The 26,160-nt window shown below is 53.1% G+C and overlaps 2 protein-coding genes across 6 annotated transcripts in view; one reads left to right on the top strand and one right to left on the bottom strand.

Annotated features, from left to right (window-relative positions):
* Nucleotides 1-3,367, top strand: part of LOC141918987 (solute carrier family 22 member 6-like) — an 11,839-nt gene extending 8,472 nt beyond the window's left edge. The window contains exons 8-11 of the mRNA XM_074813954.1: nt 545-759; nt 1,589-1,697; nt 2,476-2,680; nt 3,130-3,367. Of these exons, the coding sequence (XP_074670055.1) occupies nt 545-759; nt 1,589-1,697; nt 2,476-2,632 (481 nt within the window). The 3' untranslated portion in view covers nt 2,633-2,680; nt 3,130-3,367. The remainder of the gene's footprint in view (nt 1-544; nt 760-1,588; nt 1,698-2,475; nt 2,681-3,129) is intronic.
* A 2,655-nt stretch (nt 3,368-6,022) lies between these two features.
* On the bottom strand, nt 6,023-24,163 carry DPF2 (double PHD fingers 2). Of its 5 annotated transcripts, none has more exons than XM_074813964.1 (12): nt 24,101-24,163; nt 19,427-19,587; nt 19,223-19,330; nt 18,854-19,017; nt 16,070-16,162; nt 15,572-15,650; nt 14,683-14,724; nt 12,515-12,652; nt 12,162-12,290; nt 11,876-11,988; nt 9,503-9,584; nt 6,023-7,630 (listed from the first exon to the last, which is right to left on the bottom strand). In XM_074813964.1, the coding sequence occupies exons 1-12, from the start codon at nt 24,130-24,132 to the stop codon at nt 7,554-7,556; spliced, it is 1,218 nt and encodes a 405-aa protein (XP_074670065.1). In that variant the 5' UTR covers nt 24,133-24,163; the 3' UTR covers nt 6,023-7,553. The 5 variants fall into 5 exon arrangements, 4 of the variants coding, with proteins under 4 accessions (XP_074670065.1, XP_074670068.1, XP_074670066.1 ...); XM_074813967.1 differs by having other exon boundaries at nt 24,097-24,154; XM_074813965.1 differs by lacking the exon at nt 24,101-24,163 and adding an exon at nt 20,873-21,578.
* Between the last annotated feature and the right edge of the window lie 1,997 nt (nt 24,164-26,160).

The raw sequence follows: 26,160 nt of genomic DNA, 5'->3' as shown, positions 1-26,160 counted from the left end.
TAAACCCCACATTTTAGACATCTAAACGCACCTTTTGGTGGCCTAACCCATCTTTTTGGGGTCCAAATCCCGCTTTTTGGGGTCAAAACGCCACTCTTTTTGGGGTCAACCTCACCTTTTTGGGTCAAACCCCACCTTTAAGGAGCCAAACTTCACCTTTTTTGGGTCAATCCCCACTTTTTGGGGTCAATCCCCACTTTTTGGGGTCAAACCTCACCTTTTAGGGGCCAAACCCACCTTTTTAGGGGCCAAACCTCACCTTTTTGGGGCCAAACCCACTTTTTTGGGCCAAACCCCACTTTTTAGGGGCCAGACCCACCTTTTAGGGCCAAACCCCACCTTTTTGGGGCCAAACCCACCTTTTTGGGGCCAAACCCACCTTTTTAAGGCCAAACCCACCTTTAGGGGCCAAACCCCACTTTTTAGGGGCCAAACCCACCTTTTTAGGGCCAAACCCACCTTTTTAGGGGCCAAACCCCACCTTTTAGGGTCAAACCCCACCTTTTTGGTCCCTGCTTGGCCGTGCCTGGTGGGTTTTGTGCAGGTTCTCCACCAGCTTTGCCTATTATGGGCTGGCCATGGACCTGCAGGGCTTCGGGGTGAACATCTACCTGAGCCAGCTTGTCTTCGGGGCCGTGGACATCCCGGCCAAGCTGGCCTCGGTGCTGGTCATCAGCTGCGTGGGCCGGCGAGTGGCCCAAGGGGGCTCCTTGGCGCTCGCCGGCATCTGCATCCTCGCCAACATCGTTGTGCCAACAGGTGGGTGCTGGGACGGAGGGAGGGAGGGAGGGAGGGAGGAATGGATGGAGGATAAGGGGGTGGAGGATGGAGGAATGGAGGACAAGAAGATGGAGGACAAGAAGATGGAGGACAAGGGGTGGAGAGATGGAGGGATGGAGGACAAGAGATGGAGGACAAGAAGATGGAGGACAAGAAGATGGAGGACAAGAAGATGGAGGACAAGGGGTGGAGAGATGGAGGGATGGAGGACAAGAAGATGGAGGACAAGAAGATGGATGACAAGGGGTGGAGAGATGGAGGGATGGAGGACAAGAAGATGGAGGACAAGGGGGTGGAGGGATGAGGAGATGGAGGAGGGAGAGAGGGAGGACAAGAGGGTGGAGGTCACAGGGATGGAGAGATGGAGGACAATGGGATGGAGGATGGAGGAGAAGGGGGTGGAGGGATGAGGAGATGGAGGAGAAGGAGATGGAGGGATGGTGGGAGGGATGAAGGGTGGAGAGATGGAGTTATGGAGGACAAGAAGGAGGAGGATGGAGAGATGGAGGACAAGGGGATGGAGGGATGGAGAGGTGGATGGAGGGATGGAGGACAATGGGCTGGAGGATGATGGGATGGAGAGATGGAGAGGTAGAAGAGTGAGATGTTGGGGTTCCAGAGGCCGGAGGGATAGAGGGAAGGTGGGATGGAGGATGGAGGGAGGTTGGTGGGATGGAGGCCGGGGGGAGCCCAGAGGCTGGAGGGACTGGTGGGGAGGGGGAGGGCCCACAGGTGGGTGGTTTTGGGGCTGGGGGCGGGGCTGGAAGCAGCAGACACTGTGCCCCCCCCCCTCTGTGCCCCCCCCCAGAGCTGCGGCTGCTGCGCATGGCCCTGGCGGTGCTGGGCAAGGGCTCACTGGCCGCCTCCTTCAACTGCGCCTACATCTTCACCGGGGAGCTCTTCCCCACCCTCATCAGGTGGGTGGGCACCCACACCCCACCCCCCAGCACCTGCCTACCCCCCTCCTCCTCTTCGTCCTCCTCTTCATCCATCCTCCTCTTCATCCACCCTCTTCTTCATCCATCCTCCACCCATCCTCCATCCATCCATCCACCACTCCACCCCTGCACCTCTTCATCCGTCCATCTGCCATCAACTCATCCACCCCTCAGCTTGTCCATTCATCCATCCATCCATCCATCTCTTCCTCCATCTCCATCCACCAACCCGTCCACCTCTCAGCTTCTCCATCCACCCAACTCCTCCATCTCTTCATCCATCCACCATCACCTCTTCTACCCCTCAGCTTCTCCATCCAACCACCTCTTCATCCATCATCAACCCCTCCATCCATTGACCTCTTCATCCATCCACCCTTCCACCCCTCAGCTTCTCCAACCACCCACCCAACTCCTCCATCTCTTCATCCATCCATTGTCCATCTGTCCATTCATCCATCCAACCATCAATCCCCTCATCCCTCAACCATTCCATCCATCCCACCATCCAACCGTCCATCCATCATCTCCATCCCACCATCCAACCGTCCATCCATCATCTCCATCCCACCATCCAACCGTCCATCCATCATCTCCATCCCACCATCCAACCATCCATCCATCCATCCATCCATCCATCCATCCATCCATCCATCCATCCATCCATCCATCCATCATCTCCATCCCACCATCCATCCCTCAACCACCCCATCCATCCGTCTGTCCGTCTGCCCACCCCTCCCTCTCCCCGGCACAGGCAGACGGGGATGGGGCTGGGGGGCACGATGGCCCGCGTGGGCGGGATGGTGGCCCCGCTGGTGCGCATGCTGGCCGAGGTGGCCCCGCCGCTGCCTCTCCTCATCTACGGGGGCCGCCCCCATCATCTCGGCCGTGGCCACGTGCTTCCTGCCTGAGACCCGCGGCATGCCCCTGCCTGAGACCGTCGGCGACGTCGAGCGACGGTGAGGAGCCCCCAGCCGGGTGGCCCAGGGCCACCCCTGGCACACCACCCTCCCCCTCTCCGAACCCCCTTTTCCCCCCCATCCGCTCGTGGTGGACACAAGGGGGGGAGGGGGGGGGGGGAAATCCCCCAAGATTTCTTGGAGGAACCCAAAAATTTGGGGGTGAGAAGGGATGAACGCTTTGGGGTGAGGAAGGTTTTAGGGTAGGAACGAAGGTTTTGGGGTAAAAAGGGACAAAAGTTTTAGGGTGGGAAAGGACAAAGGTTTTGGGGTGGAGACAAAGGATTTGGGGGTGAGAAGGGATGAAGGTTTTGGAGTGAGGGATGAAGGTTTTGGGGACAAGAAGGGATGAAGGTTTTGGGGTTGGGATGAAGGTTTTGGGGTGGGAAGGGATGAAGGTTTTGGGGAGAAAGGTTGAAGGTTTGGGGGTTTCTCTCGCCCTGTTGCAGCCACAGAGGGCGTCACCTCAAGGACGAGGAGGTCACCGTCCCCCTGAGCACCACCAAGGCCAAGGACGGCGTCTGAGGGGGGACGGGAATCGGGGACACCCGGGTCCCCCTGGGCCAGTGGGGATGGGGAAGGGGGGGACACAGGACCCCCAAAAAAGGGACAGGACCCCCCCAAACCCTTGAGATCCCCCACCCGGACGCTATTTATTTAATCCCAATAAAACCTCATCGCAACATTGATGGTCGATATCAACTGCTGCCCCCCACCCCCCCCCAAGGGGACCCCAGCATCTGGGGGTCCCCCCACACCCCTCCCCAGGGTGACCCCAGCATCCGGGGACCCCCCACTCTAAACCCTCCCACCCCCCAAAAGGAGGATAATGAGGATTAATTTCCCCTAAATATTACCCGGACGCCGGGGTCCTGGCGCTCGAGCTCCGGCCTTTGCCCCAATTCGGGTGATTTAGCTGCAAAATAAATCTGCAAAGGAATTAATTCTCCTGTCAAGCCAGGGGCCAGCGGGTGGCAAAAGCACCTAATGGGGCAGATTTTACCCCCAAAACCAGGGTGGCACAACCCCACTATCAGCCCTCAGAGAAGCCACATCCCAGCACCTAAATTGCATTTATTTACCCCAAAAAAGAGTAGCACAACCCCACTATCAGCCCTCAGAGAAGCCACATCCCAGCACCTAAATTGCATTTATTTACCCCAAAAAAGGAGTAGCACAACCCCACTATCAGCCCTCAGAGAAGCCACATCCCAGCACCTAAATTGCATTTATTTACCCCAAAAAAGAGTAGCACAACCCCACTATCAGCCCTCAGAGAAGCCACATCCCAGCACCTAAATTGCATTTATTTACCCCAAAAAAGGAGTAGCACAACCCCACTATCAGCCCTCAGAGAAGCCACATCCCAGCACCTAAATTGCATTTATTTACCCCAAAAAAAGAGTAGCACAACCCCACTATCAGCCCTCAGAGAAGCCACATCCCAGCACCTAAATTGCATTTATTTACCCCAAAAAAGGAGTAGCACAACCCCACTAGCAGCCCTCAGAGAGGCCACATCCCAGCACCTAAATTGCATTTATTTACCCCAAAGAACAGGGCGGCACAACCCCACTATCAGCCTTCAGAGAAGCCACATCCCAGCACCTAAATTGCATTTATTTACCCCAAAAAAAGAGTAGCACAACCTCAATATCAGCCCTCAGAGAAGCAACATCCCAGAATCTAAATTGCATTTATTTACCCCAAAAGAGTAGCACAACCTCAATATCAGCCCTCAGAGAAGCCACATCCCAGCACCTAAATTGCATTTATTTACCCCCAAAAAAAAGAGTAGCACAACCCCACTATCAGCCCTCAGAGAAGCCACATCCCAGCACCTAAATTGCATTTATTTACCCCAAAAAAGAGTAGCACAACCCCACTATCAGCCCTCAGAGAAGCCACATCCCAGCACCTAAACTGCATTTATTTACCCAAAAAAGAGTAGCACAACCCCACTATCAGCCTTCAGAGAAGCCACATCCCAGCACCTAAATTGCATTTATTTACCCCAAAAAAGGAGTAGCACAACCCCACTAGCAGCCCTCAGAGAGGCCACATCCCAGCACCTAAATTGCATTTATTTACCCCAAAGAACAGGGCGGCACAACCCCACTATCAGCCTTCAGAGAAGCCACATCCCAGCACCTAAATTGCATTTATTTACCCCAAAAAAAGAGTAGCACAACCCCACTATCAGCCCTCAGAGAAGCAACATCCCAGCACCTAAATTGCATTTATTTACCCCAAAAGAGTAGCACAACCTCAATATCAGCCCTCAGAGAAGCCACATCCCAGCACCTAAATTGCATTTATTTACCCCAAAAAAGAGTAGCACAACCCCACTATCAGCCCTCAGAGAAGCCACATCCCAGCACCTAAACTGCATTTATTTACCCCAAAAAAGAGTAGCACAACCCACTATCAGCCTTCAGAGAAGCCACATCCCAGCACCTAAATTGCATTTATTTACCCCCCAAAAAAAGAGTAGCACAACCTCAATATCAGCCCTCAGAGAAGCCACATCCCAGCACCTAAATTGCATTTATTTACCCAAAAAAAGAGTAGCACAACCCCACTATCAGCCCTCAGAGAGGCCACATCCCAGCACCTAAATTGCATTTATTTACCCCAAAGAACAGGGTGGCACAACCCCACTATCAGCCCTCAGAGAAGCAACATCCCAGCACCTAAATTACATTTATTTACCCCAAAAAAAGAGTAGCACAACCCCACTATCAGCCCTCAGAGAAGCCACATCCCAGCACCTAAATTGCATTTATTTACCCCAAAAAAGAGTAGCACAACCCCACTATCAGCCCTCAGAGAAGCAACATCCCAGCACCTAAATTGCATTTATTTACCCCAAAGAACAGGCTGGCACAACCCCACTATCAGCCCTCAGAGAGGCCACATCCCAGCACCTAAATTGCATTTATTTACCCCAAAAAAGAGTAGCACAACCCCACTATCAGCCCTCAGAGAAGCCACATCCCAGCACCTAAACTGCATTTATTTACCCCAAAAAAGAGTAGCACAACCCCACTATCAGCCTTCAGAGAAGCCACATCCCAGCACCTAAATTGCATTTATTTACCCCAAAAAAAAAGAGTAGCACAACCCCACTATCAGCCCTCAGAGAAGCCACATCCCAGCACCTAAACTGCATTTATTTACCCCAAAAAAAGAGTAGCACAACCCCACTAGCAGCCCTCAGAGAGGCCACATCCCAGCACCTAAATACCCATTTTTTTACCCCAAACCCAGGCACCCCCCCCTCACCCCAGTGCCCCCCAAACCCCCCATTTTTGCCCCCAAACGCCCTCACATCCACACTGCTGCGTTTTTATCCATTTTTATTATGAAAACAAGCCGTTTTGGTGTCACTTTTTTTTTTTTTTTCTTCTTTTTCCGGATAAGACACAACTGTGAAGCTTTGCTGAGGGGAAATCGGGGTAAAACCCACCCGTTTAGGGACATTTCATTGTCCCGCCCCCGTCAGGGCGCGAAAACGGGAGAAAACCACCCATTTTTAACCAAAAAGCCTTCATTTCCACCCGAATCGCGCTCAAGGAGGGGGAGGAGAGAACCGGGCTGGAGCCGCTTCGTCACCCAGATCCGGGGTTGTATTTTATTTTATTTTTTGGTGTGGTGTTTTTTAGGGATTTTGGTCAATTTTGAGCGGTTTTGGTTCATTTGGGGTTCTTTTGGTCATTTTTTGGGGGTATTTTAAGTGGGCCGTTTTTCTGCTCCTGGGGTCCGGTTTCGGGGCTGCTCTGCTGCCGTCCCGGTTGGCTCCTCTCTTGGGGAGGGTTCAGGGAGGTGAAATTCGGGGGGCGGGTGGCGGGGAGGGGGGGTTCGGAGGTAGGTTTTTTAAGTTGATTTTTAGAAAAAAACAGGCACATTCAGTCAACGGGACCCTTGGGGGTGGAGGGGGGGGGGGGGGGGGCAGGCGAGGGCAGATGGGGGGGTATCGGGGTGTCCCCAGAGAGCCCCAAAACCGCGGTGTCACCCGCCTCTCCCCCGTCAGCGGTGTTTTGGGGGCAAAAGCTGCTTTTTCTCCCCTCCCCGCAAAAATAAATCCCCCCCCCCCCCCCCCCCCAAACCCCAAAACAAACCCTGTGCGACCGTGATGGGGTGGGGGGGGGGACACGGGGCGAAGCGTTTCTCCCTCTGCGCCCCAAATTGAGGGGTTTTGCCCCGTTTTGCGCCAGCTGGAGGAGGAGGTGAGGGAAAACCCCAAAATGGAGGGATTTTGCCCCGTTTCATGCCGGCCGGAGGAGGATTTCGGGGTGTAAGGCCTCATCTGGGCTGGGGGGGGTGTGGGGGTGTGGGGGGGGGTCGGCCGGGCGGCGGGGAGCATCCTCCGAGGCGGGAGAGATGGTGGGGTAAAAAAATGATAAAAACGTGGAGGAAAAAAAAAAAAGGAAATAAAATGAAAACCTGAAAAAAACCCTCACCCCAAAAAATCAAGAGATTAACAAAAAGCCCCCAAACCGTGACTTTGGCTGGCGTTGGGGTCTGAATTTTCCTCAGAAAAGGGCTGGGGGCGGGGGGAATGAGGGGTTTTTTTTTGGGCAGGCTGCGTTGCCGGGGTGGATTTGGGCGCCTCGTTTTTTGGGGCGAAAACCCGGGAAAATGGTGATGGGGAGGGCAGCTCTGCCCGGCTCGCGTCCTCTGGGTGAAAAGGAAGGAAATAAACCCCGAGGCCCCTTCCCCAAGTGATAAAAATACCCAAAATCAACCCAAAATAGTGGGGAAGGTTTAAAAAAACAACAAAAAAAAAAGGGTAAAGGAAAGAAAAAAGGGGGGGGGAAAAAAAAAAAGGGAAAATGCGCGGAACGAGGGCACCGGGGTCGGCGGAGCGGGATCAGGAGTTGTTCTGGTTCTGGTAGATGGAGGCTTTTTCCTTCAGCAGGTCCAGACACAAGTGGCAGCTCCAGCTCCCTGCGGAGAGAAGGACACGTGGGTGGCCTCGTTAGGGCTTCGTTAAGGGTCGCGGCTTCTTAATTAGACGTAGGGAAGAAAGCGGGGGGGCGGGGGGGGGGGGGGTTATGGGGCTGGGGGGGGGGGGTCGTGAACCCGCAAAGCCTTTCTCGTTAACCTTCGAGCGGAGGCGGCCAGGAGAGGGGTTGATAATTAACCAGCTGAGATAATTAACCAGCGGCGAGGCGTCACTGAGATTTATTTATTTTTTTTCTTGTGAACGCCTTTTTGTTGGTTTTTTTGTTTCCTGCTTCGACGCCGTGAGTCAGCACAAGAGGTGGGAGGAAGAGGAGGAGGAAGAGGAGAGCGATCCCTCTCTTGGCTTTACCAGCCCATATGGGGTGCAAAGGGATGGGTTTTGGGGTGAAAAAAGGCTTTTTCGGTTCTCCAGCAGAGGAATAATCGGGATGATGGACCCTGTCATTTTTGACACAACAACACAACTCCTCGGTGTCCTACATACTATTAAAAAGCATCAAGATTTCTCAAAAAAAAAAGACTCTCTGGTGTCCTACAAACTATTAAAATGCAAAGATTTCCCCTAAAAAGACTCTCCCATGTCCTACAAACTACTAAAGCACAAAGATTTCCCCCCAAAAGGCTCCTGTGTCCTACAGACTATGAAAGACCAAAGATTTGCCCCAAAAAAAACCCTCTGACACACCCTACGGACTATTAAAGCCCCAAAAATTTCCCCAAAAAAAACTCCAGTGGAGCATTAAAAGCACAATGATTTCCCTCAAAAAAGAGCCTCTGGTGTCCTACAGCTTATTAAAACGCAAAGATTTTCCCCCAAAAAGACTCCCCAGTGTCGTACAGACTATGAAATTCCAAAGATTTCCCTCAAAAAGAGTCTCTCCAGTGTCCTACAGACTATGAAAGCCCAAAGATTTCCCGCCAAAAAACCCTCTGACACACCCTACGGACTATTAAAGCCCCAAAATTTCACCCAGAAAAGCCTCCTGTGTGCTGCCAAATGTTAAAAGCACAATAATTTTCCTCAAAAAAGCGTCTCTGGTGTCCTATGAACTATCAAAGCCCAAAGATTTCTCCCAAAAAACACCTCTGCCACACCCTACAGACTATTAAAAGCCCAAAAATTTCACCCAGAAAAAAAGGATGGACCATTAAAAGCACAATGATTTCCCTCAAAAAAGACTCTCTGGTGTCCTACAGCTTATTAAAATGCAAAGATTTTCCCCAAAAAAGGCTCTTCTGTGTCCTACAGACTACAAAAGCCCAAAGATTCCTCCCAAAAAACCCTCTGACACACCCTATGGACTATTAAAAGCCCAAAAATTTCCCCAGAAAGACTCCAGCGAAGCATTAAAAGCACAACGATTTCCCTCAAAAAAGAGCCTCTGGTGTCCTACAGCTTATTAAAACGCAAAGATTTTCCCCCCAAAAGACTCCCCAGTGTCGTACAGGCTATGAAATTCCAAAGATTTCCCTCAAAAAGAGTCTTCAGTGTCCTACAGACTATGAAAGCCCAAAGATTTCCCGCCAAAAAACCCTCTGACACCCTATGGACTATTAAAGCCCCAAAATTTCCCCCAAAAAAGCCTCCTGTGTGCTGCCAAACGTTAAAAGCACAATAATTTACCCAAAAAAAGCCTCTCTAGTGTCCTATAGCCTATTAAAGTGCAAAGATTTCTCCTCAAAAACCCTGTGCCGTGTCCTACAAATCACCTGCTTGGCACAACAGATCCACCATTTCCCCCAAAACCACGGGCAGAAGCGGGTCGGCAGGGCTGAGAGGTATTTTGGGTTGAATTCTGGTGGTTTAGAGGCATTTTGGTGGCGGAGAGGGAGGAGGGGGGCAGCGGGACTCACCTTCGGGGGGCTCCGACATGGGGGGGGTGAGGCAGTACATGTGGTAGCCGCGGTCGCAGTCGTCGCAGAAGAGCAGCTGGTCCTGAGGCGAGGGGAGAAAAAGGCGGGAAACGGGAAAAAGGCGGGAAAAGGGAAAAAGGCGGGAAACGGGAAAAAGGCGGGAAAACCGGGGTGATTCAACGCGGGTTTTGGCTTAAAAACGACATAAGAGGGGACGAGGGTCCTTCCCCGTCACCCTCCAAGCTCAGGGAGGCGTCGCCATGTCCTCTGGATTTACCAAAAGCACAAGGTTTTCCCCCCCAAAACGCATTTTGTCACGTCCTACAGATTATTAAAGATTTTCCCGCCGAAAATCTGTGTCCCACAGACTATTAAAGCACCAAGATTTCCCCCCAAAAAAGACCCTGCCCTGTCCTACAAACTATTAAAGCACCAAAATTTCCCTCAAAAAGACTCTCCCACTCCCTACAGACTAATTAAAGCCCCAAAATTTCCCCAGAAAAGCGATGATTTCCCCCAAAAAGACTCCCCAGTGTCCTACAAACTAACAAAACCCAAAGATTTCCCCCCAAAAAGCCTTTGACGTGTCCTACAAACTATTAAAAATCACAAAATTTCACCCCAAAAAGATGGGTGTGCGCTATGGAACATTAAAAGCACAATGATTTCCCCCCAAAAAGACTCTCCAGTGTCTTACAGATTATTAAAATGTAAAGATTTTCCCCCAAACCTCTCCTGTGTCCCACAGACTATTAAAACACCAAGATTCCCCCCCAAAAAGAGCCTGCCCTGTCCTACAAACTATTAAAGCACCAAAATTTCCCTCAAAAAGACTCTCCCACTCCCTACAGACTAATTAAAGCCCCAAAATTTCCCCCAAAAAAGTGATGATTTCCCCCCAAAAAGACTCCCCAGTGTCCTACAAACTAATAAAACCCAAAGATTTCCCCCCAAAAAGCCTCTGACGTGTCCTACAAACTATTAAAACCACAAAATTTCACCCCAAAAAGACGGCTGTGCGCTATGGAACATTAAAAGCACAAAGATTTCCCCCCAAAAAAGCCTCTCTGGTGTTCTACAGATTATTAAAATACAAAGATTTGCCCCCAAAAAGACTCTTCTGTGTCCTCAGGGGGTTCCCTGGGGACCTTCTCGAGGGGGGGGGGGTGACCCTTCTCCTGCTGTTTTTGGGGGGATTCCCGTTGTTTTTGGGGGTTGGGTGTACTCCCATTTTTTGCGGGGGTACTCCCATTGTTTTTTGGGGTTATTTCTGTCTTTTTCAAGCGTACTCCCGTTGCTTCTTGAGAAGATTCCCACCATTTTTTGGGGGTATTCCCATCGGTTTTGGGTGCACTCCTGTAATTTTAGGGGTACACCCGCTGCTTTTGGGGATACTCCCGCCATTTTAGGGGGGGGGGGCACACCTGTTGTTTTTTGGGGGCATTCCTGTCTTTTTTTCAGTCCTCCCGTCATTTTTGGGGACACTTCCATCATTTTTGGAGGTAATTCTGCCTTTTCGGGGGGTACTCCCATAGTTTTTGGGGTACTCCTGCCATTTTTGGGAGTACTCCCATTTTTTTTAGGGGGACTCCCACCATTTTTGGGTGTCATCCGGCCAGTTTTGGGCATACTCCTGCCATTTTGGGGGGTACTTCCATTGATTTGGGGGACATTCCTGTCATTTTTGGGGGTACTCCCGCCATTTTTTTTTTAAGTATTCCATCATTTTGGGCGGTATTCCTGTCATTTCTGGGGGTACTCCCGCCATTTTTTTTTGAGTATTCCATCGTTTTGGGGTATTCCTGCCATTTTGGGGAGTACTCCCATAATTTTTAGGGGTACTCCTGCTGGTTTTAGGGGTACTCCCGCCATTTTGGGGGCGTACTCCTACCATTTTTTTTGAATATTCCATCATTTTGGGGGGTATTCCTGTCATTTTTGGGGGTACTCCCGCCATTTTCGGAAGTACTCCCATTTTTTTTAGGGGTACTCCCACCATTTTTGGGTGTCATCCTGCCAGTTTTGGGCATACTCCCGCCATTTTGGGGCATACTCTTGCCATTTTGGGGCATACTCCCGCCATTTTGGGGGACGTCCTCCCGCCATTTTGGGGGACGTCCTCCCGCCATTTTGGGGGACGTCCTCCCGCCATTTTGGGGGATGTCCTCCCGCCATTTTGGGGGACGTCCTCCCGCCATTTTGGGGACGTCCTCCCGCCATTTTGGGGGACGTCCTCCCGCCATTTTGGGGACGTCCTCCCGCCATTTTGGGCGGCGTCCTCCCGCCATTTTGGGGGCGCCCTCCCGCCATTTTGGGGGCGCCCTCCCGCCATTTTGCGGGGTGTCCTCCCGCCATTTTGGGGGACGTACTCACGTCGTTCTCGGAGGTGCCGCAGATGTTGCAGCACTTACACTCGATGCACTGCCAGCGGTACGTCTTGACGGCCGCCATCATCACGGGGGTGAACTGCAGGCAGGAGGGGTGCCCTGCGGAGCAGGCAGGACGCGAGTGAAGGCAGGGACAGGCAGCAAGGCCGCCTCGCCGAGGAGAAAAAAAAACCCCTTTTTCCCCAACCCCAACCCAAATCCACCGTTTTTTCAGGCAGGCGAAGACGGTTTTGGCGACGCCCGCGGCGCGGAGGAGGTTTTCCCGCCTTTACCTGATCGCCCACAGTCGGAGCACGACACCAGCTCCTCCGGTTGTCCCGTTTTTTTGTTGATTTTGGAGTCTCCCAGGCAGAAATCGCAGTAGTTGTTGGGCAAAGCTAAACCGTCGGGTCCTTTCTTGGCTGGAAAAGCGGAGCGGGAGAGACGGATTAGCCGCGGGGCGACGCTTTTCCGCGTGGGATTGGGGAAAAAAAACACTTCCACGGCGCAAATCACCACGCTCGGAGCTGGTTTTTCTGGCAATTTTGAGCCCCGGGGTGAGGCCGCTCGCTCCCAGGCCCCGGCACGAGCGATTTTGTGGTTTTCACGCTGGGGATTTGGGCAGAGCAGGAGGGTTTTTACTCACATTTCTGCTCCTCCGATCGCTGCGAGACAGGAGTGGGGGGCTGCGAATCGTCCTTGTCGTCACCTTCTTCCTCGGCCAGGTGGGAGTGAGCGTAGTGGTAGCTCAATCCCGGCCGGTTCTTGTATCGTTTCCCGCAAACTACGGATAAAAAAGGATAAAAAAAAAAATCTGAGTTCGACCCCGATGGGGAGCGAAATTCCCGCACCCCAAATCATCCCGGTCCCATCTCCGGGCTTTGAGCGCAAACGGCTGCTCCCCTTCTGTCCCCAAATCACCTGGAATTTATTAAAACCGTCCTAACGAAGGGGGTTTGGGGTTGGACCCTGCGGATCGGATCCGGAGCAGCCTCCCATGCTGATTTGGTGGGGGATGGAGACCCCCCCCCACCACGGCTGGGTAACGACGGCGGCTCGTTAAGCGCAGCTCTACAGCCCTCGTAGATCAACCCAAGTGGCAAAATTCGGGTGGAAAGACACTGGGGGGGGTGGAATTTCCCACCCAAAACTCACCTAAACCAGCCAAATAAAAATCAAGGCTGTCTTCAACACGCACAAAGAGGATGATTTTTTTTTTGGGGGGACGCTGAGGAGGGAAATCGCAGCCGCCACGGGCCCATCTCCGCTCCCTCCTCGGACCCGCCTGACCCGAGCGCAGCAGAAAACCCCAAACACCCTCAATTTAGCTGCTTTTCGCCCCGTTTTTCTGGCGGGGTCGGGAGTTTTCACCCTCGGTCTGGCAGCGGGAGCTTCTTTGGGGAAACCTCTGAGCACCCCTGGACCGGGGAAGCGCCGTCCCTGCCGGGAAATGGGCTCTCACTGGTCTTCCAGGGGGGGGATTTTTGGGGTGGTTTTTTAGTTGTGGGGCTCTGAGAACACCCCAAAACCCCCCTTTCAGCCCCGTGCAGGACGAGCACGAAGCCGGCGGGGCGGAGAGAGTTTGGTTGGGCACCAGGATCGGGGTGAAATCCCCTCAGAAAAGAGCCAGCGCGGGTTTTACGGGGCGTGGCAGACGTTTGGCAACTCGTTTCCACCCCCCCAACACCTTCATAAATCAGCGAAAAAAATTCATAAATCGCTTTGGGATGAGATTTCCTGAACTTGGAGCTTTTTCTGCAACATCCCAGACTTTTTTGGCTCGCTGGAAACCTGGAAAAACCCCACCTGGGGTTTGTATCCCACCCCCCCTCACGCCTCAAAAATAAGGGCGGGGGGGGAGCAGCTCGGCTCAGCCAGCGCGGGTTTTTTTTGGGGTGAAAAACCCCCAGAAATTGCCCCCGGGGGGTTGGCGGGGCCGGCGCGGCTCGGCAAAGCGGCACGAGCCCAGCGGAGGAGGGGAAAAAAACAACCTGAAAAACCAGCAATTACAACCTTATTACATTAAATTTTGCTTTTCCAGCGCCAAGCGAGGGCACGGTGGGGTCAAGCCCTGGGAGCAGCCACGCGGAGCTGGCAGGCGGCGGGTTTTTCCTCCCTCCCCCCCCACCTTTCCTCCCCTGCCGGGTTTAAAATTGACCTTTTTCCCCCCAAAACAAGCAGGCTGGTATCTAAACACGAGTCAGGTTTCCTGAGGAAGAGGAGGAGCCGCCGCGAAGAGACAGTTTCAACTCTCCGGCTGCGGGGTGTTTACTCGCCGAACCTGCGAGCTGACCCGTTTCAGGGCTTTTTGCTTTAAAAAAAAAGCGCATTTTTCAAGCAAAAATGTTGTTTTTTTTTTTTTTTCCACAAGCAGCAACACGCTTAAAAGGAAGGCGGCACGTCCCGGGCGCGCGGGGTTTGGGAGGGAGGGATGGGGGTTGGTGGAAACACGGTGTTTTTTTTCCCATCCCCGTCGCCGCGGGGTTGGGGGGGGGTGTGTGAAATTTTTGTTTTCCCTCTCCGGCCGCCGCGCACGACCGCTCCTCCCCGCTGGAAAAGGGTCAGGGGAGCCCCGGAGAGGAGCTGGTGCCGGCGGGGAGGCCGGTTCTGACGTCGCTCAGTGGCCTTTGGCTTCTCCTGTGTGTGTGTCGTTGCCCCCCGCGTCGCCCCCCGCCCCCCCCCCCCCCCGCCCCCCCCGCCCCACCGCCCCGCTCCAGCAAGGTTTAGCGACCAAAAAAAAAAATATAAAACCAAGCGTTTCAGAAGAAGAAAAGCAGGAAGGGAAATTAAAAAAGCAGACAGAGAGTGGACTACCTCGATCGGGAGGTTTCAAGGTATGCTTTTGTTTGTAACTATCTGAAACACAGAAAGAGAGTCGTGAGAAAACACACACGCACCAGGTCACGCACACGCACCAAGCGACAGACGGACTCTTAAAACGAGAAAAAAAAGGGGAGGAAAAACACAACTCTTGGGGTTTGGGGGTGGGTTTTGGGGGAAGAAGCTCGTGTCAGCTCTTGCAGGACAGGAGAAAGAAGAGAGAAAGGTCATTTCAAAGCCTCACTTGCCCTTTTTTGCTCCGTTCGCCCTGTTCAATTGCGTGGTTTTCTTTTTTTTTTTAAATTATTTTCTCCCCTTCCTCAACGTGAGGAGGAGGAGGGAGGTGAGGAGGAAGCATCAGCCACCCTGGGGCTTGCAGAGGAGCCACCTCAGAAATAAAATCCCCACCCCGAGGAGCTGAGGAGGGTTTGAGCCCGAGCAGGACCAACGTTTCACAGCCCCAAAACTCGTTAAGTGGCTTTAACGAGGCACGAGAGCGCAAAGAGGGGGGGGGGCAAGGGCGGGGGGGGGGGTACAGCTTCAAAACCAGTCTGATGGACACAGATCCAACTGGAAAGCCACTGGGAGAATGGCGGGGGGGCTGGTTTTAACCGTTTTTGTTTTTTTTTTTTTTCAAGATTGGGAGAGGTTTATCATCATTTTTTTCCGTGCCGGGTCGGTCGCGCGGAAGATGGGGACGTTCCAGCCCCCTTCGACCGTCGGAGGAGGGTTGAGGATTTGAGGGGTTCCAAAACTCCCCGCCCCGGGGCGTGAAAAAAACAATTAAAAAAAAAAAAAAAATCGACTTTTTTTTGAGGTTTCAAACCCAAAAAGCAACGCAGCCTGGCTCCCTACGCGGCGAGAAGAAGTTTTTCGTACTCACTGTCACAAGCGTAGGGTTTATCCCGGTCTTCTAATATCGCCGCGTCCAGCTTCTTGCGAGCCCCTCCGACACCTTTGCCCTGAGGGGGGAAGGAAAAAAAAAAAAAAAAAGAGGGGGAAAAAGTCAAAATTTAGGTAAAAAAACGCATCCCTGGGCGGCGCAGAGGACAGCAGCGGCGCTCCGGCGTCGGAGCAAAGCGCGATCCAACACTGCCACGTAGTGGGGCCAACCCGGAACGGCCGTTGCGTGGGGTATTCCTGGATAATCCCAATTTTTGGGGATTTTCCGTGGGTTTTTTCCCTGCTTTGGGAAGGGGCAGAGACAGGGTATCTCGGCGAGCGTTCGTTAGGCCGCTAACGAACGGGAGGGATCTGAGAGCGGGTGAGGTGAGCCGGGAGGCGTCGGGGTTATTCCAGCACCGGCAACGTCGCGGATTTACCAGGAAACGCCACAAAAAAAACCATCAGGATGGAGCCAAACCCACCCGTTTGCCCTCACCTTGGCTTTCCCCTTCCCTCTCCGCTTCGGCGTATCTTCCTCGTAGTCTTCATCATCCAAATCGTCCAGGAAGTCATCGGGCTCCAGAATCCGCTAGGAAAAGAGGAGAGGGGTTATCCCGCAAAATCCTGGGAAAAGGGGGAAAAATCCTGGGAAAAGGGGGAAAATCCTGGGAAAAGGGGGAAAAATCCTGGAAAAAGGGGGAAAAAATCCTGGGAAAAGGGGGAAAAAATCCTGGGAAAAGGGGGAAAAAATCTTGGGAAAAGGGGGAAAAAATCTTGGTAAAAGGGGGAAAAATCCTGGGAAAAGGAGGAAACATCCTGGGAAAAAGGGGAAACATCCTGGGAAAAGGGGGAAAAATCCTGGGAAAAGGGGGGAAAAATCTTGGGAAAAGGGGGGAAAAATCTTGGGAAAAGGGGGAAAAATCCTGGGAAAAGGGGGAAAAATCCTGGGAAAAGGGGGAAAATCTTGGGAAAAGGGGGGAAAATCCTGGGAAAAGGGGGGTAAAATCTTGGGAAAAGGGGGGAAAAATCCTGGGAAAAGGGGGGAAAAATCCTGGGAAAAGGGGGGAAAATCCTGGGAAAAGGGGGGAAAAATCCTGGGAAAAGGGGGAAAAATCCTGGGAAAAGGGGGAAATCCTGGGAAAAGGGGGAAAATCCTGGGAAAAGGGGGAAACATCAGCGCGGCCGCGGGTCGCCTGGCAGCAGCCGAATCCGCTCTGAATCTGGAATACGGAAAGAGGAGAAAAAAGTGACTTTTTGGGGATGGAAAGGGCGATCCGGTGCATTTTATCCCTCCCCCCCCCCAAAAAAAAAAAATCACAGAAAGGGCCCAACGTGTCGTGAAGACGCTTGAAGAAAGAGAAGTCAAAGAAAAAGGGAAAAGGGACGAGGCTCGGAAAAAATTTTCATGCTCAAAAGTGCTGTAAAAAAAACCCTGCGGGGTGTTTTGGGTAGAAAAAAGCAGCTACGACGGCGGTCGCGGAGGGTTTTGGTCTGATTTGTGGGGAAAAAGGGAAAAAAGGGGAAGCTCCTACAATCCCACCATCGGCGGGTCTGATGGAGGAGGGAGAGCGGGGAAGGTTTTACGCAGCTCCAGACCTTAATATTTCAAAAAAGCTTCTGATTTGTGGCAAATCAGGGTGAAAAGGGGCCGCTGGACCTGAATTATCCAGCTGGGGATGAGCCCAGCTCCTTTTTTCTGCCAAATACGACAAATTTGGGGTCTCCTCTCTCCCTGATTCGCTTGTTTCTGCACCAAATCAGGGGTCTCTGCTCCGAGCTTCGTTAGCCCGTCCCCACCAGGCAACGATTAATTAGAGGGTCAGGGGACACGCACCGGTGGGGAAAATCATAAAAAAAAACACGTTGAAAAACACCTTTTTCCCTGGGATTAAACACCCCGTGAGACAGCGGGGAGGGGCCGGATGGTCGGCAGAGAAACGGCTTCGGCCGGGCCCTTTTCAGACCCAGCTGTTGGGATTTTAAACAATCCTGGAAGAGTTTATCCACACAAAAAAAGAATTTTGGGGCCAGAACCTCCCTTCCCCTGAATTTTGGGGACAGAATCTCCCTTCACCTGAATTCTGAGGCCAGAAACCCCCTTTCTTTGAATTTCAGGGCCAGAACCCCCCCTTCCCCTGAATTTTGGGGCCAAAACCTCCGTTCCCCTGAATTTTGGGGCCAGACGCTCCCTTCCCTTGATTTTTGGAGCCAGAACTTTCCTTTCCCTGGATTTTGGACCCAGAACCTGCCTTCCCCTGAATTTTGGGGCCAGATGCTCCCTTCCCTTGAATTTTTTGAGCCAGAACCTCCCTTCCCCTAAATTTTGGGGCCAGAACCTCCCTTCCCTTGAATTTTGGGGCCAGAACCTCCCTTCCCTTGAATTTTGGGGCCAGAACCCCCATTCCCCTGAATTTTGGGGCCAAAACCTCCCTTCCCTTGAATTTTGGGGCCAAAACCCCCCTTCCCTTGAATTTTGGGGCCAGAACCTCCCTTCCCTTGAATTTTGGGGCCAGGTGCTCCCTTACCCTGAATTTTGGGGCCAAAACCTCCGTTCCCCTGAATTTTGGGGCCAAAACCTCCCTTCCCTTGAATTTTGGGGCCAGAATCTCCCTTCCCCTGAATTTTGGGGCCAAAACCTCCCTTCCCTTAAATTTTGGGGACAGACGTTCCCTTCCCTTGAATTTTTTGAGCCAGAACCTGTTACCCTGAATTTTGGGGCCAGAACCTCCCTTCCCCTGAATTTTGGGGCCAAAACCTCCATTCCCCTGAATTTTTGGAGCCAGAACCTCTGTTACCCTGAATTCTGGGGCCAAAACCTCCCTTCCCTTGAATTTCATGGCCAGAAACTCTCTTCCCCTGAATTTTTGGACCCAGAACTTTCCTTTCCCTGAATTTTGGGGCCAGAATCTCCGTTCTCCTGAATTTTTGGAGCCAAAACTTTCCTTCCCCTGAATTCTGGAGCCAGAATTTCCCCTCCCCTGAATTTTGGGGCCAAAACCTCCCTCCCCAGGAACGAGGGGAGCCTCCACCCTGCTCGTGAAGGAGGGAACATCCCCCCACCCACCCGACGTCGCCGCCGGGCGCCCAACTCCCGCTCTCCAACAGCCCCACGGAGCCGTTCACACCATTTCTGACCCCCCCAAATCCTCCCACCGCGGCTAAAAGTCACGGGGGAAGCCGAGGGGAGGACAAAAATCCAGAGCGGTGTCACGGAACGGGCGTGTTTTCCCCAGAAGGTCCCTTTCTGAAGGTGGAGGGGGACACCCCGTCCCCGCCGTACCTTCCGCGCGCGGCTGTTGGTGACGGGGAACTCGCCCAGGCTGTCGTCGTCGATGCGGGGGTCCGGGAGGGCCCGTTTCTCCAACGGGTCGGTCCTCAAAAGCGCTTCCAGGCTGCTGCCGTCCTGAGAGATCAGCCCTTCCTTCTTCAGCGTCTGATCCGTGTCTGCAGGGAGAAAAAAAAAAAAACGGAGAAAAATCAGGGTGAAACATCCGCAGGCGCCGAGATCCTGCACGTTCGCGAGGTCGGGCGAAGGGTTTTACCAACATCGCCGATGTTTTTTTCTGTAATTTGGTGCTGTTCGGGCACGATATCGCCACAAAAAAATCACCCCTGAGCGCGTGAAAAAGCGGCGCCGGGAAGGATTTACCTGGTTTGATCGAAGGGAAGGAAAGTCTCGGGTCTTCCGGAGGGTGAGCGCGGCGTTTCTTCCGCCAGCGGCGCGCGGGGTAGGAGTAAAGCTGCCCAGCGGCTAAACCTTTAATAAAAAATTAAGAAAAAAAACAAACAAAATGACCCGAGGTGGCCACACGCCCCCGCCCCTCGTCCCCAGGGCGGCGTTTTCCCGCCGTACCTGGCCCACGGTGACGTTTCTCCATCCAGATGTAGCAGTTGCTTTGGGCCACGCCGGTCTGGGAGTCGAGGAAAGGGAGGCGGACGCTCCTCTCGGCGCACAGCCGGGCGTTGTAGTTGTGACACTGCTCCATGGCATCGCGGTAATACTGTTCCCCGAGGCTGCCGGCGGGGGGAAAAAGAAAAAAAAATCCTTCAGCGCTGGGTGAAAAGGGGTTCAGTGCTCACCCCAATCACCCCAACCCCGGCACGTGTTCGTTGGGAGAGGGAGAGGCCACCACGTTCCTGCTTGGAGGAAGCGCGGCCTGGAAAAGCTCCTCTGGGGTGGCCACCACAGGCCATCGTGGCCTTTCTCTTGCCGGCGGGTGAAACGTGGCATCGTTGAGATCCCCTGGGCCTCGAGAGATCCCATTGGTGTTCCTCAAAGGATCCCCTCGGTGTTAAGAGATTCCCTCACCCTCAAGAGGTCCCCTCAGTGATCCTCAAGAGATCTCCCTGGCCTCCAGAGATCCTGTTGGTGTTCCTCAAGAGATCCCCTCACCCTCAAGAGATGCCTTCAGTGTTCCTCAAGAGATCCCATTGGTGTTCCTCAAGGGATCCCCTTGGCGTTCCTCAAGGGATCCCCTTGGCGTTCCTCAAGGGATCGCCTCACCCTCAAGAGATCCCCTCACCCTCAAGAGATGCCCTCAGTGTTCCTCAAGAGATCCCATTGGCGTTCCTCAAGGGATCCCCTTGGCGTTCCTCAAGGGATCCCCTTGGTGTTCATCAAGGGATCCCCTTGGTGTTCATCAAGGGATCCCCTCACCATTCCTCAAGAGATCCCTTGGCCTCAAGAGACCCCCTCAGCCTTCAAGAGATCCCCTTGGCATTCCTCAAGAGATCCCCTTGGTGTTAAGAGATCCCCTTAGCCTTCCTCCAGAGATCCCTTCAGTGTTCCTCAAGAGATCCCTTGGCCTCAAGAGACCCCCTCAGCCTCAAGAGATCCCCTCTGCGTTCCTCAAGAGACCCCCCCAGCCTCAGAGATCCTGTTGGTGTTCCTCAAGGGATCCCCTCACCCTCAAGAGATCCCCTTGGCGTTCCTCCAGAGATCCCTTCGGTGTTCCTCAAGAGATTCCCTTCCCCTTAGCCTTCCTCCAGAGATCCCCTCAGTGTTCCTCAAGAGATCCCTTGGCCTCAAGAGACCCCCTCAGCCTCAAGAGATCCCCTTGGCGTTCCTCAAGAGACACCCCCAGCCTCAGAGATCCTGTTGGTGTTCCTCAAGAGATCCCCTTGGCATTAAGAGATCCCCTCAGCCTCATGAGATCCCCTCAGTGTTCCTCAAGAGATCTCCTAACCCTCAAGAGAACCCCTCAGTGTTCCTCAAGGGATCCCCTCACCCTCAGGAGACCCCCTCGGCATCTTCCACGCCCCCGAAGCCTTTCCCAAGAAGCACCGACACGTCACCAACCTCCCCCCGCTCTCCTCGAGCGCGTTCATCGTCCCTCGTCCTCATTTCTAAGAGCACGACCTCTTCGGGCCACATCTCCTCCAACCGGAGACCGGTAGGTAATTACATTCATTTGTAGCCGTAATTACAATAATTTGGACGTCGAGTCCCTCCCACCACGCACGGCAGGGAGAGGGGGGAAGAGCTGAGACTGTTCGGCTGCTGGACACCGAGTTTTTTCCCCCTCCCCGATGCCAGGAGAGGAGATGGACTCTTTGTTTGTGTCGATATTTATTGATTTTGACACTTTAATACCAGCTGGAACAACTGCAGATAGCTCGAGGAGCCCCCGCAAGGGCTAATTGAGACGAGTGAATAACGGCCCTCTCGCCCAGCAGCGGAAACGGGCCAGAAAATAAAAAAAAAAAAAGAGGCAAAGAGGGAATAACTGGAAAAAAAAAAAATATATTGGTAAATATTAAATGCAAACGAGGCTCGCCGCGCTCGTTTCCTGACAGAGCGCGGTCAGCCGGACTCAAAAAACGGGGTTCATCTCCCGGCGTTCGGTGTCCCAGCAGCAATTAAGTGACCAAAAACCTGCCAAATTGCCTTTTTTTTCTCCCTGCTGACTGCAGAGGGAGCCCACATCCCAGGCGACGGGCACGCTGACGGCGTTTGGGGATGTAAATCCTTCCTCGAGCTTTTAATTGCCTCCAAAATCACCCCACTGCGCCCCGATAACTGACGCCGCGGAGCCCTAAAATTTCCTCCTTGGACCGTCCAGGTGAAGCCAGAGGAGGAAAACTTGGCGTTTCTGCTAATACAACCCCAAAAAAGAGTTTAGTTTCTAACTTATTTTTTTCCCCGCTGGCTTGGTTTCAGAGTTGGGAGAGGCAAAAAAGAGGCAATTACGCCCCAAAATAATAATCCGCGGGTGTTTTAACTGCAAATTAACGGAGGGTTCTTGGGTTGGGCGAGAAACGCGCCAGGATTGGGTTTGAGCCCCTAAAAAAGCTTCGCCAAACGGGTTTTCGGAGCGCTGAGGGGATGGAGAGAGCCCACGGGGCTCTTTGCTGGTGGTACCCGTAGATAGAATGACCCTGGGAACGGCTTTAAAAAGTAAGAAAAAAAAAAAAAAATAATCAAAATTGTGCCACGCTCCTCTCCATTGTCCTCAAAACCCAACGGCTGCTTCTCAAATAAATAAAATACATTTGTGCGACGCGAGGGGCAAGGCAAGACGCCGCTTGACGCGCTCGAGTTCACGGAAAGCCGCGGACCCGCAGCGGCGCCGGCGAAGTCGCGTCGTTGCGAAGCGTCGGCCCGTCGATTCGGGGCGAAAAGAGCCTGAAAAAGGTGTTTTGCGACTCGCGGTTTGCGCTTCTCTCAGGAATGATCCAGGAAAAGGGGGTTCTCGGCCGGACACGAGTTTCTCCAGCAGCTTTGCTAATGGGGCTGCAGGGTGGCTGGAGCCGCGGTTCTTAACGAAGCGCAGCTCGTCAGAGACCCCGACGCCTCTTAACGAACCCTCAGCCCCTCAGGGGAGAGCCGGGGGGTGCAAATCGCACCCCGTTTTGCACCAACACCCCACCAAGAAGGAAGGTTTTGGAGGGAACTGCAGCAGGGACGCAACGGTGCCGAGGTGCCGAAGGCTGAAGGGAGACGGTAAAAAAACCCGGGAGATGCCGAAAAAAACCTGGAAATGGCAAAAAAACACCACCTGGAAATGGCAAAAAAACTCCATCCTGGAAATGGCAAAAAAACTCCATCCTGGAAATGCCAAAAAAACTCCATCCTGGAAATGCCAAAAAAACTCCATCCTGGAAATGCCAAAAAACCCACCTGGAAGCAGCAAAAAAAAAAAATCCAATCTGGAAATGCCAAAAAAACAAAAATCCAACCTGGAAATGCAAAAAAAACCGCCAACCCAACCTGGAAATGCCAAGAAAACCCCTGGAAATGCCAAAAAAACCCCAACCTGAAAATGCCAAAAAAAAAATCCAACCTGGGAATGCCAAAAAACCCACCTGGAAGTGCAAAAGAACACCCCTGGAAATGCCAAAAAACCCCTGGAAATGTCAAAAAAAAACCCCTGGAAATGCCAAAAAAAACCCCCAACCTGGAAATGCTAAAAAAAACCCTGGAAATGAAAAAAAAACCCCTGGAAATGCCAAAAAACCCACGGGGAGACGCTAAATCAAAGCTCAACAAACATCTCAAAGTCCACAAATCCCTTATAGGACCATATAGGGGCCCTCCTGTACCCCCCTTGCTACAGCAGGGTGGATAGTGGGGGGCTGTATACATCCCCAAAGGTATATATGCCCCCCCCTTGTAGGATGTATAGGGGGTGGACCCCCCCCATCAGCCTTTATAGGGCCATATAGGGGACCCCACCCCTATAGGACCCCTCTCCTAGGGCTGTATAGGGAGGGGAGCCGCCATCCCAAGGGCTCTATAGTGTCACAAGGACATATTGAGGAGACACACACACACACACACACCCCCCCCCAGGGCTCTATAGGGCACAGCGTATAGGACCACAGAGTAGGGCCCCCTCTTCCCTCAGGAGGACCTATAGGAGCCCCTATGGGGCCATATGGGGGGGTGTCTCACTTACAGGGCCACAGAGGGGAACATCCACCCTCAGGGCTCTATAGAGACCCCTCAGTGGGCCATAGGGGACACACACACACACCACACACACACACCCCCCCCCTCCCCGGGCTCTATAGGACCATTCCCACTCTATAAGGCGCCCTTCAAAGAGCCTTATGGGGGTAAACGCACCCCCCGGCATCTGTAAGACCCTCTCCCAGGGATGTATAGGGACGTATAGGGGTGACACCCCCCCCCCGGCCTATATAGGCCACTCTCACAAGGCCACACATGAGGGACACCCCCCCCCCCTTTGAACTCTACAGGCCCCCCTCTCAGAACCGCCCCCCCCCGCGCTCTATAAGGCCCCTTACAGCGCTATATGAGGGGGGGGTGTCTCCCCTCACGGCACCGGACGGACGGATTCTACACACACACACCCCCCCCCCCCTCAGCAAAGTTCACCCCGAACAATGAGCGCGCACCCCCCCCCCCCCCCTCACACAGACCGCGCTCCGGAGCGGGGAAAGGGCGAACCCCGCGTCCCGCGCCGCCCTATTCCCCCCCCTCCCGCGGAGCGGTGTGAGGGCAATTAGAAAATGGAGGCGGGGGGGGAGAAGGGGGAAGGGGGGGAAGGCAACACGCACTCACAGCTTCACCACATTCTGGACCACCGCCGCCATCTTGCCTCCGCCGCCGGGGCCCTGCGCCGTCCCAAGGCGCACGCGCGGCGCGCGGGGAGGGGCGGGGGCGCGCGGCCGCTCTGCGCCTGCGCGCCAGGGCCGCGGGGTGCGCGTGCGCGGGGGAAAAGGCGGGAAAAGCTGAGGGGAGAGGGGCGGGGAAGGGCCCCCCCACCGCCACCGGGGATCTGTGGGGACGTACAGAGGTCTATAGGGATCCATAGGGACCTACAGGTACGTATAGAGGTCTATAGGGATCTACAGGGGCGTATAGAGGTCTATAGGGATCTACAGGGGTGTATAGAGGTGTATAGGGATCTGTGGGGACCTACACGGGTGTATAGAGGTGTATAGGGATCTGTGGGGATCTACAGGTACATATAGAGGTGTATAGGGATCTGTGGGGACCTACAGGGGCATATAGAGGTGTATAGGGAGAGATGTATAGGGATCTGTGGGGACCTACAGGTACATATAGAGGTGTATAGGGATCTGTGGGGATCTACAGGGGTGTATAGAGGTCTGTAGGGATCTGTGGGGATCTACAGGGGTGTATAGAGGTGTATAGGGATCTGTGGGGATCTACAGGGGTGTATAGAGGTGTATAGGGATCTGTGGGGATCTACAGGTACATATAGAGGTGTATAGGGATCTGTGGGGACCTACAGGGGCGTATAGAGGTGTATAGGGATCTGTGGGGATCTACAGGGGTGTATAGAGGTGTATAGGGATCTGTGGGGATCTACAGGGGTCTATAGAGGTGTATAGGGATCTGTGGGGATCTACAGGGGCGTATAGAGGTGTATAGGGAGAGATGTATAGGGATCCATAGGGATCTATAGGGACGTATAGAGGTGTATAGGCATCTGTAGGGACCTACAGGGATGTATAGAGGTGTATAGGGATCTGCAGGGACATATAGAGGTGTATAGGCATCTATAGGGATGTATAGGGATCTATGGGAACATATAGAGGTGTATAGGGATCTGTGGGGATCTACAAGGATGTATAGGGATCTATAGGGAGAGATGTATAGCGATCTGTGGGGATCTACAGGGACGTATAGAGGTGTATAGGGATCTATAGGGAAAGATGTATAGGAATCTATAGGGACGTGTAGGGATCCACAGGAATGTGTAGGGATCTACAGGGATGTATAGGGATCTATAGTGAGATATGTATAGGGATTTATAGGGATGTATAGGGATCTATGAGGATGTATAGGGACATAGGGATGTATAGCGACATATAGGGATGTATAGGGATCTATAGAGATGTATAGGGACATATAGGGATCTATAGGGACATAGAGGGATCCATAGGGATCTGTAGGGATGTGTAGAGATCCATAGGGATGTATAGGGATCTACAGGGATGTCTAGGGATCCATAGGGATGTACAGGGACCTATAGGGATGTACAGGGATCTATAGAGATGTATAGGATGATCCAAGCCAGCCCGGGCCAGGCCGGGCTCAAACCCGCCCGTTGCTGACGGCCATCGAGGCCGAACGGCGACGTCCGGAGGCTCCACTCGCGCGCTGCTCCCTCCTCCAGGAGGCCTGAGCCGCCGCGGTTCCTGAGCTCCCTTGGTCGATGATCTTGAGGGTCTTCTCCAACCTGAACGATTCCGTGAAAATTCACTTTTTACTCCAAAAATTCTAATATTCTCATTTTTTGGAGACTATTTTGTTCTTTCCCTGTTTCTGGCACTTAGGGACATGGTTTAGTGCTGGGCTTGGCAGCGTTGGGTGAAAAGTTGGACTCGATCTTTGCAGAGCTGGGCTGAGGGTTGGACTTGGGATCATCGGGTCTTCTCCAACCTGAACAATTCCATGTGATTCTCTGAAATGTCACTTTTTACTCCAAAAATTCTAATATCCAGATTTTTTGGAGACTATTTTGTTCTCTCCCTGTTTCCGGCGCTTAGGGACGTGGTTCAGTGCTGGGCTTGGCAGCGTTGGGTGAACAAGTTGGACTTGATGATCTTGAGGGTCTTCTCCAACCTGAACGATTCCGTGAAACGTCACTT

Source organism: Strix aluco, unplaced genomic scaffold (assembly GCF_031877795.1).
Source record: "Strix aluco isolate bStrAlu1 unplaced genomic scaffold, bStrAlu1.hap1 HAP1_SCAFFOLD_128, whole genome shotgun sequence".
NCBI classification, from domain to species: domain Eukaryota; kingdom Metazoa; phylum Chordata; class Aves; order Strigiformes; family Strigidae; genus Strix; species Strix aluco.
Note: the sequence above shows the minus strand (reverse complement) of the source record. Positions and strands in the feature narration are given on the sequence as shown.

Excerpts from the sequence above, each read along its gene's own strand:
- DPF2 (XM_074813964.1), bottom strand. The coding sequence starts at position 24,132 with ATGGCGGCGGTGGTCCAGAATGTGGTGAAGCT. Across the intron at positions 16,163-18,853 it reads CCAACAGCCGCGCGCGGAAG|CGGATTCTGGAGCCCGATGA; the intron begins GTACGGCGGGGA and ends CTCTTTTCCTAG. Across the intron at positions 12,291-12,514 it reads GCGATCGGAGGAGCAGAAAT|CCAAGAAAGGACCCGACGGT; the intron begins GTGAGTAAAAAC and ends CCGCTTTTCCAG.